Source organism: Sprattus sprattus, assembly GCF_963457725.1.
Source record: "Sprattus sprattus genome assembly, chromosome: 3".
Lineage (NCBI taxonomy): Eukaryota > Metazoa > Chordata > Actinopteri > Clupeiformes > Clupeidae > Sprattus > Sprattus sprattus.
The window spans coordinates 267,501-277,500 of record NC_137922.1 but is presented as its reverse complement, the minus strand read 5'-3'; the positions used below and the strand labels follow the sequence as shown (position 1 = coordinate 277,500).

Genomic DNA, 10,000 nt, shown 5'->3' with positions numbered 1-10,000 from the left:
GTTGTCTCATTATCTCTGGTCTAATGGCTGCTGTTTGTTGTGTTGCTGTCGGCCTGTAGCTCCTCGAAGATCCAGTGGAGCTCATCAGTAACTCCAGGGAGCAGCGTGCCTTCGAGCGCATGGAGGGCCAAACCCGCCTCATAGGCTACTTCAAGGGGGAAGAGTCAGAGCGTAGGTCCTCCCTTTGCACCCACCTCCTTTACAACCAGAGCAAGGTGTCCATTGCAAGGCATGGGAGGGGGGTGGGTGGGGGAGACAATAGGACAATAATAGGGAGATAACAAAGTATCTAGTAATACTTTAAAAATAAAGAAATAAAATAGCTGTACATGATTAAAATTGACGTTGAGTGACTATATATTCTCTGACTTGCAATTGTACAGTCTGTAAACGATTTCATAAGATAATGTTAACAAGGACTAAACAACAACCATTGGCTATAGGATCATCCACTTATGCTAAATTCTGTAGCAGGTGATGGTAAGTGCTGTGGAACAATAGGACACTTATTGGAGAAAACAAAGTTTTAATAGAGCTGTGCTCCAGTTATGGCACAATCCTACAATTCCATTCAACCCACATTCCAATGCACAGGGGATTGTTTTCATTAGTTATTTTGGTCCTGTGTAATAATTCATGAAATCTGGACGGATAGAGTAAAAATACTGACTGGGCCATTGAATCCCTATGATGTTCCTCTTGAGTACATGCTCAGTGTATGCAAAGATAAGGCCCTGAACAACAGCACTGTCCTTAAATAGCACTCGCTAATCAGTCCGCAAGAGCAATTAAATATGGTTCTCTAAAGGAAGTGAGGAAAAGTGGGTTTTGTGCTTGTATTACTGGTGGATCTTTCTCGAAAATATAATTTGCTATATTATAATTTAAGTGCTTCTCTCTCTCTCTCCCTCTCCCTCTCCCTCTCTCTCTCTCTCTCTCTCTCTCTCTCTCCCTCTCCCTCTCTCTCTCTCTTTTTCAGATTTCAAAGCTTTCCTGGAGGCGGCTGAGCAGTTTCAGCCCTATATCAAGTTCTTTGCCACTTTTGATAAAGCGGTAAGTTTATCTTGTCCCACCATGCCATGACTAAGGTGAAGTTGGTGTTTAGAGAGGTATCTGTATGTACTTTGGATTGTCATGCTTTATCTTACTATTGAGGACGTAAATAACTGTGTTTATCTATATGTTGCAGGTTGCAAAGCATCTGACTCTAAAGATGAATGAGGTCGACTTTTATGAGCCCTTTATGGAGGAGCCAGTCACTATCCCTGGAAAACCCAACTCTGAGGCTGAGATTGTAGACTTTGTTAATACACACAGAAGGTATATGTGTAACTGGCACATCCCAGTGAGAATAAGCCTGTTGTTATCTCATTTGTACAAGTATAAGAAGTATCCGTGTGCCCTCACTCTTGAAATAAAGACATTTCCTCGTTTTCTAAAGGCCAACTCTGAGAAAGTTGCGCTCTGAGGACATGTTTGAGACATGGGTAAGAAAACTATTAAGACTATTATATGTTAGAGAGTTTCATCGTTAGAATAAAGAAATAAAACAACTGTACATGATTCAAATCACATTGAATGCCTAGATGTTATCTGACTTGCAAGCTTACAGTCTGTAAACAATTTAATAAGATAACATTAACATGGACTAAATAACGACTATTGGATATAGGATAATCCGCTAATGCTGAATTCTGTAGAAGAGAGATATTTTCAACAGAATTCTGCCTTCTGTCCCTATAACAGGAGGATGACATGGACGGGATACACATAGTTGCCTTTGCAGAGGAAGAGGATCCTGGTTGGCCGAATGTTTTAAAAATATACTGTATTTATTGATTATGTATTTGTATGTTTAACTGGAGGTATCAACTTGTGACAAGTCACTGTGTATCACCTCTAAGATGGCTACGAGTTCCTGGAGATCCTGAAGGAGGTAGCAAGAGACAACACCAATAACCCTGACCTAAGTATTATATGGATTGACCCTGATGACTTTCCTCTGGTAAGAGTTCACAACGTTCAGCTGATGATAAAGCTGATATACTTCCCATGTAATTAGAGTACATGAGCTAGTTGTCTTGAGAACTGTAGGAGCTGCCTTAACCAAGCAGGAAACGTCATAGAAGTGTAACCATGTTTGACCATCATAATGTATTTGCACAGCTTACTGAGGGGGTGATGTCCACTGACACTGTGCAGTCCTGGAATTCTTTTTATCCTGAGAGTCCTGTTTTGTTGGAGGTAGCCTCCTTAATTGTGTGGTGTATACAATGTATGTAAATTATGTGAACCCAATATATTTTCCTTGCACACAGCTGACCACATATTGGGAGCAGACCTTCAAAGTGGACCTGTTCAGACCACAGATTGGAGTGGTGAACGTGACTGACGTGAGTCCCTTAATCCCTGGGCCTTTAACATGTATTTTCTTTTTATGGCAATACTTCAGTTTGGGATTTAAGAAATTGTGATCTGTTAGAGAACTCGAACAATTAATTTTCATATCAAAATTACTATGACTTGGTAGCCTGTCGATGTCATATTCATAATTCTAGTCAGAATATGAGTCTGATACTGCTCCACTGAGCTGTGATTATGGGGCGTGTTTCAACGAACCAGGAAAGAAAAGGCCTCTTCGCTCAATTGGATACCTAGAACCAATCAGAGCAACGTAGTATGACCATCTGATACATTCAAGTTTTGCCGGATCTCGTAGGAAGGACGGCAAAAACATCTTTTCGATTGACAAATGCCTTAATCGCGTTTCTCTGTTCCTCTTTCAAAATGAATGCGCTCTCAATATCTGTGAGATATGCATGCTCACGTTATACTTATTAGTAGTGAGGCTAGCTAGCTACTATGTGTTTCAATGGATTTTTGGTCTAAGCGTTAGCAATAACCTAACAATAATGGTCTCTTGAGCTTCAGTTAAGACCTACAATACTCCCCAACATTCGGGTTGCACATACACAACTAACGGAGTCAATGTAGACATAAAAAAAGTCATGTAGATAGCTTAAATCACATAAAATATGTCCCACTAACAGGCTCCCGAGACGGAGCCATCTTGGTACGATTTCGACTCTACCGTTAATTCAACTCAAGCGTTGGTTGGTCATCTGTCCATCATGGTATAATGTCCGCCCTGACAATTTGATTGGTCCGGCAGAATCCTGCCTTCTGATAATCTCTCCCCAACGGCACAAAGACAGACCGAACTTCCCAACCTCAAATGTTGTGGGCGGGGTTCGGTCTGGTATCCAGGCTAATGACTTTGTTGTGGATACCCCTTGCACTGATATAGCATATTTTTTGACATGTATACAGTAGGCTATATGACAAAATATTTCACTGTAGTCTTCAAAGCCTAATGCAGTCGTCACTTCTTAAAATGTATAATGTGACGGACGTTTTGGTGTCTGTGGCCTGTTAGGTATGTCAAGCTTCTTGATGTTCTTGCCATTCCTTCCATTTTAGGCGGACAGTGTGTGGTTGGACATTGCCAGTGATGAAGCCCTACCGTCTGCGGAGGCCTTGGAAGATTGGATAGAGGATGTGCTGTCTGGCAAGATCAACACAGAGGATGACGATGATGAAGCTGGCCGTGAGGGTGATGATGGGGATGAAGATAATGAAGAAGAAGAAGAGGAGGAGGAGGAGGAAGATGTTGATGATGCAGACGATGATGACCGTGATTGATTATCATGATCGATTTGCAGTGTGAATGCATTATATAACCTTCAAAGTTTCCCCTATGACTGGTGTTATCATTTCTGGCATTTCAAAGGCATGACAATGTGTGAAAGGTGTGCTGATATACAAAAGCAATGGATAAGATCATATGCGGCGGGCTGCTTATGGATGTCAAACTATAAAGAAATAAACTTTGAATTTAAATTAGGAAAGCAGTGAAATATAAAAATGTCTGAGGTCACCTGGGCAGTCTTACTCTGAGTGAATGTATGGACACATGCATGCATGTTGGTAATCTGAAAAAAAAAAAAAAAATGCATTTAGCCCTGTGATATGTTATCCCTTTAGATGGCACCAATAGGCTTATCATATGGTGTGCATTGCATCATCCACTGTCAAATAGGCGGAAATGATTAACTAGATGATCAATTTCTCATCATGGAACTTTTTGAAGATAGGAAGCACCTTCACCCTGACGAAAATGTGTGCAGCGCTTTGTTCAGACCTCATAATAAATATCTCAACCCATTTAAATATTGCTCTTTCTGTCGCAGAGAAATTTCGTATTTGATTTATTGTGAAACACCCCCTGAGATGCGGTAGTAAACATATCCACGTGGTCCTCAGGGATACATCACATGACTCTCCCTGAAACAGGAAGTGACAGGACGAGGTAAGAAATGGCTATGGCAAGGACTTTGATCACTGCTGATAACTACTGAAATAACTTTTAAGACCATACAAATAATTTCAAGTCAATGTTTGCTTAATGTTAACGTAGTTGCTTGTTTCTTTATGTAGCGGTGGTGGCACGTGCTGTTTAGGCTACAGCTAGAGAACAACAATAACAAGAACTGTAACGAGACTTTCGCTAACGCAGGTGTCAAGAAAGAACGTCTTACAGCAATGGTGTCGCTTATATGCACTTTACAAGACCATCGAGATGATGTGAACTGGTGCGCATTTTCCGCCGACATGCTGGCTACTTGTTCAGCAGACAAGACCGTCCGTGTTTATTCCACCAGAGACTTCAGCGAGCTCCCCTTCTCTCCTTTGTCGGGCCACGGCTACGCGGTGCATTGTTGTTCCTTCAGTCCCTGCGGACAGTACCTAGCTTCCTGCTCCACGGATGCTACCACGGTGATTTGGGGGATGGACAGCGGCGAAATAGAGTCCGTTTTGGAACATCCCGGTAGAAGCCCTGTCAGGGTGTGCGCCTTCTCACCCGACTCGGTTCACCTGGTGTCTGGAGCGTCGGATGGCACGCTGGCGCTGTGGGATTTCACATCCAGATCTTTGCTGAGGTCTGTCCAAACCGAAGTCAGGAAAAGTGCTGTGAGATACTAGAGAAATGTGTTGGTGCTCAGTTGACGCAGTGTACAGTCGTGGCCAAAAGTTTTGAGAATGACACATTTAAAGTTTGTGAAAATGCATATTTGTGGCATTCTCAAAACTTTTGGCCACGACTGTATGTTCTGCTGACGCTGCTCTGCGGACTGCGTAATGCAACTTTAAAGTTCAAGTCTAAAGTAGTTTATTGTCATTGTCACAAAAACAACGAGACAAGTTGTAAGTGGATACGAACGAAAATGTGTCGCAGTGTAAAATAACCTCACGTACTGTAGTGAAGTATTGATTATTGGTACACTTGCAAACACACAGACACACACACACACTGTCAGATTGGATTATTTGTGTGTTGTTATTTCTTCCAATCTAAATAGGACCGGTGGAGTGCCTGACACCACTATGGTGGCCTGCTCATTCAGCCCATGTGGTCAGCTGTTTGTCAGCGGCTCCACGTATGGAGACCTGAGGGTGTGGAACCTGGAGCTGAAGCCGCTCCATGCAGAGAAGGACGCCCACGACCTCGGGGTCACCTGCTGCCAGTTCGCACCGCAGATGCACAAAGGTACAGATGTCACACGGATTCAAAATATCACCATAGACCTAAACTTCATCCTTGAAGTTGGGGTTCATGTTGGATTTTAGCTTGACCTTGACTTTGTTACTTAGTCTTGTCACTAATTTTGGTTTTGTTGAAATGCATCTTAACGGGTGCAGCCCACAATTCTAATCCAAAAAAATGTTTTGTCAAATTCAGCAATTTGCTCCTTAAGGTTCTCAAGCTGTGTGTTCTGTGTGTTCTGTGTGTTCAGTGTGTTCTGTGTGTTCAGTGTGTGCGCTGAACCGAGCCACAAACAATTCCGGCCAATCAACACTTTGCTTTACTTCTCTCCCTTGTACGTCGCTTTGGACAAAAGCGTTTGCTAAATGTAAATGTAAAAATGCCTCAGGAGCATGGAAGAGAGGGGTGTATTTTGATTGGCTGTAAATATCAACAACTTAGATTAGGGGCGTGCAGCTGTTAACTGTAGAATTTGTACTCTTTTCATGTATACACATTGGTAAGGGTAGTACGTCACAAAGCAGGACGATCTGTAATATAGGCTAGTATTTGGAGCTGGTTTGCTTGAAAGAATATCTTGATATTTTGCTGGAGTACATAGTTTCTCCCACTACCGGACTCCACCCAGAAGTGGTCCAGAATGTTCTGTCCTGGCCTCTGTGTACCAACAAAATAAATAAGTGGATATTTATTATTCCGCTGACATTCCTGTATTCAGATAAGTGTCCTCAAGCTCTGGTCCCGTTGCCTTTTCAGTAAATGGTGTTCTGAGACATTGAGCTCCGGATAGGTCACTGATGGAGGGAGCCAGTATGCATTACCTTTCTGCAGTAGGGGATATTAATGAGGCCTGGATTGGTCCTGCTGAGTTCAGCCAGGAGTCTCCTGAAAAATGAAAGGAGAGAAAAATGCTGGCCATAAATAGGCAGCCAGGCAGGAGCAATTCAGCCATCTTATTTTTAGCTGCAGTATAATATAGAGGCTCTTGTCTTTCTGTGCACAAGTCTTTATCTCTTTCTTTCTCTATCTATCTAGCTCTCTCGCTCTCTCGTTCTCTCTCTCTCTCTCTCCCTCTATCTCTCTCTCCTCTCTCCTCTCTCTTTCTGTCCTTCTCTCTCTCTCTCTCTCCAAGACGTTGAATGTTGCATATGTTTTAATGGCACATTAATGTGAAAGTGTGGGCATCTGGTTTATTAAAAGAGTGTCATCTCTCTCTCTTTCTCCTTCTTCTGTCCCCATATATAGCTTCCTTTCTTAAATTCACTCTTTGCCTTAGTTTGTCCTTTGGGTCAGGTTTTCATGTCAGCCCTGCACACAGAGAGCACTCAGTGGACCCGTTTAACCATTAGATATCCTGAACAGACTCCTCCAGTACTTTAACCATTAGATATCCTGAGCAGACTCCTCCAGTACTTTAACCATTAGATATCCTGAACAGACTCCTCCAGTACTTTAACCATTAGATATCCTGAACAGACTCCTCCAGTACTTTAACCATTAGATATCCTGAGCAGACTCCTCCAGTACTTTAACCATTAGATATCCTGAACAGACTCCTCCAGTACTTTAACCATTAGATATCCTGAACAGACTCCTCCAGTACTTTAACCATTAGATATCCTGAACAGACTCCTCCAGTACTTTAACCATTAGATATCCTGAGCAGACTCCTACAGTACGTCATGAGTTATCGCACATTTATGTACCATGAGGATAATGATTAGGATGAGGACACCATGAGGACCATTATCTGGTATAAAAGATGAATGAAATGATGCACTAACAAAGTCATATTGATTTGTCTCCTATTGGTGCTCTTCCCTCTGTCTTCCCCAGTGACTGATGCTGATGTGATCCAGTTCCGCTTGGCCTCCTGTGGTCAGGACAGCCTCCTGAAAATCTGGACCATCTCTTACATTCCATCCGCAGGTGCAGTGCCAGCCCTCCTTAGAAGATGATTTACACAGTCTGAGCTGAAAAGCAAAAACAGAAAATGATGCATTGCTTAAAACACACTTTCATCTTTCTCCTTCTCTTTAATCCGTCTCGAATGTATGTCAAAGTAGGGTCTACTGAAATGATTTGTGTTGTTTTCTGAGTGTGTGTAACTTGACGTGATACACAGCTGTGTTGCTTGTTGACTTTATATGTTTATGTGTTGATGTGTTGACTGGTGATGTGTGTTGATGTGTTGACTGGTGATGTGTGTTGATGTGTTGACTGGTGATGTGTGTTGATGTGTTGACTGGTGATGTGTGTTTATGTGTTGATGTGTTGACTGGTGATGTGTTTATGTGTTGACTGGTGATGTGTGTTGATGTGTTGACTGGTGATGTGTGTTGATGTGTTTATGTGTTGACTGGTGATGTGTGTTGATGTGTTGACTGGTGATGTGTGTTGATGTGTTGACTGGTGATGTGTGTTGATGTGTTGACTGGTGATGTGTGTTGATGTGTTGACTGGTGATGTGTGTTTATGTGTTGACTGGTGATGTGTGTTTATGTGTTGATGTGTTGACAGGGTGATGTGTGTTGATGTGTTGACTGGTGATGTGTGTTTATGTGTTGACTGGTGATGTGTGTTGATGTGTTGACAGGTGATGTGTGTTGATGTGTTGACTGGTGATGTGTGTTTATGTGTTGACTGGTGATGTGTGTTTATGTGTTGACTGGTGATGTGTGTTTATGTGTTGACTGGTGATGTGTGTGTTGATGTGTTGACAGGGTGTAAGATGCAGCTGCTGCACACTCTCACTGGTCACACTGCTCCTGTGCTCTCCTGCAGCTTCTCTGCAGATGGACAGATGCTGGTGTCTGGGTCAGTGGACACACACACACACACACACACACACACACAGTGGCGGTCCGTGCATTTCACGACTAGGCCTTCAGCGATGTCCTACACGATGTTAAACTAAGTGAATCCACCTCCTAATACCATCATTACGACGCCATGGCTCTCGAACCATTATATTTATACAGAAAGGCAGTATAAGTGAGCATTGCATCACCTTAACATAGTCGAGTACAACAGACTTTATTAATATTTCCGGAGCATTTAAAATCAATACACCCGTATTAACAATACATTAAGAGTAGTAAACTCTCAGTTATATGATCGCTTGGATATTACTGTCACAACTTAAAAATAGAAGGCGATTTTCAGGGATTAGTCTACAAAGTTTTATTAAGTCCACCGAAAGTAGCCTATGTGAGCTTTAACAAGTTTGTCCACTAAACATCGCATTGTCCCACCTGCAAAGCAGTTTCATTAAACTTCCCATCCTCACGGTATCCAGTTTTTCTTGAAAGTTCCGTCTTGAAAATGGCGTTGTAATTGTATCAAAAACTGGAATCATCAAGTTGGTGTAAACTAGTTTATTTGAGTTGGTTAATGTAATTATAGTTAGTCTTACCAATTGAAACAACTAGCATAATAAGCATTGAAACCGATGTACGTCGTTTTCGCATAAGCCAGCTAAACTGAGCACTGAAGCACTGCACCGGTCTGCCTCAGTATCCAATCAAAGGACGTTTACGTGTCACGTTCAACGCGAGGAAAGAAATCTTCCGGGCCTTCTAGAAGGCCCAATGTCGCCAACTCGAAATCTGATTGGTTGTCACAACTGTCTGTTTCAGTTCATTCAACTTAAATGAACTGAAACAGCCAGTTGTGATAACCAATCAGATGTACACGGGCCTTCAATGTGAATTCTGAAGGCCTCAGGGAAGATTTCTGTTATCGGGGAAGATTTCTTGGAGCGTGGCAACACATGATAGCTGAAATATGATTGGATGAAAGCTCTAACATAAATTATCAACGCTGGAAGCTATGCAATGAAGATAATGGACTATGGGGAATAATTTAATACATATTTATGAAAAGAAAATATTAAAATTAAATGTATTTTATTACATTTATTTTCTGATGATGTTTAGGCCAGCAGAGAAGGCCTTGAAGGCCCTGACGGACCACCACTGCACACACACACACACACACACACACACACACACACACACACACACACACACATTCTCTTTTCTCTGTCCTTCCCAACTGTCACTGTCTATCACCCGCATATATTTACAGTATTGGCATACATTTTATGTATTAACTTTAATCGTTATTATAAAATGTCAATTCATAATGAAAAAGCACTAGCAGTATGCTGCACATTCACTGTATAGCCACTAGATGGTGTTTGTAGTCCACAGTTACAGCTATCTTGGCTCCTACTGAATGTAGTTGCCTGTTGTCTAATTCAAAGTTCACTGTTGTAGCTGGGACATTGATAGAGTAATTATTATGATTATTATTATTATTCATTATTAAAGTTTGGATAGTAATTCACATTTTGCATTTCCTCTCTACAGGTCTGTTGATAAGACTGTCATT

The 10,000-nt window shown here is 41.8% G+C and overlaps 2 protein-coding genes across 2 annotated transcripts in view; both read left to right on the top strand.

Moving 5' to 3' along the window:
* The window catches only part of LOC308362053 (calsequestrin-2-like), a gene marked incomplete at both ends in the record, with an annotated part of 8,764 nt that extends 5,062 nt beyond the window's left edge, over window positions 1–3,702 (top strand). Inside the window, 8 exon segments of the mRNA XM_080834551.1 lie at window positions 60–171; window positions 980–1,053; window positions 1,190–1,320; window positions 1,442–1,487; window positions 1,747–1,801; window positions 1,905–2,005; window positions 2,319–2,393; window positions 3,481–3,702. Coding sequence (XP_080690677.1) covers window positions 60–171; window positions 980–1,053; window positions 1,190–1,320; window positions 1,442–1,487; window positions 1,747–1,801; window positions 1,905–2,005; window positions 2,319–2,393; window positions 3,481–3,702 — 816 coding nt within the window.
* An 808-nt stretch (window positions 3,703–4,510) lies between these two features.
* LOC308362318 (WD repeat, SAM and U-box domain-containing protein 1-like) overlaps window positions 4,511–10,000 on the top strand; it is a 17,948-nt gene continuing 12,458 nt past the window's right edge. Inside the window, exons 1-5 of the mRNA XM_080834917.1 lie at window positions 4,511–5,000; window positions 5,421–5,608; window positions 7,442–7,534; window positions 8,329–8,422; window positions 9,979–10,000. The exon at window positions 9,979–10,000 is cut by the window's right edge and continues 12 nt beyond it. Coding sequence (XP_080691043.1) covers window positions 4,603–5,000; window positions 5,421–5,608; window positions 7,442–7,534; window positions 8,329–8,422; window positions 9,979–10,000 — 795 coding nt within the window. The 5' untranslated portion in view covers window positions 4,511–4,602. The remainder of the gene's footprint in view (window positions 5,001–5,420; window positions 5,609–7,441; window positions 7,535–8,328; window positions 8,423–9,978) is intronic.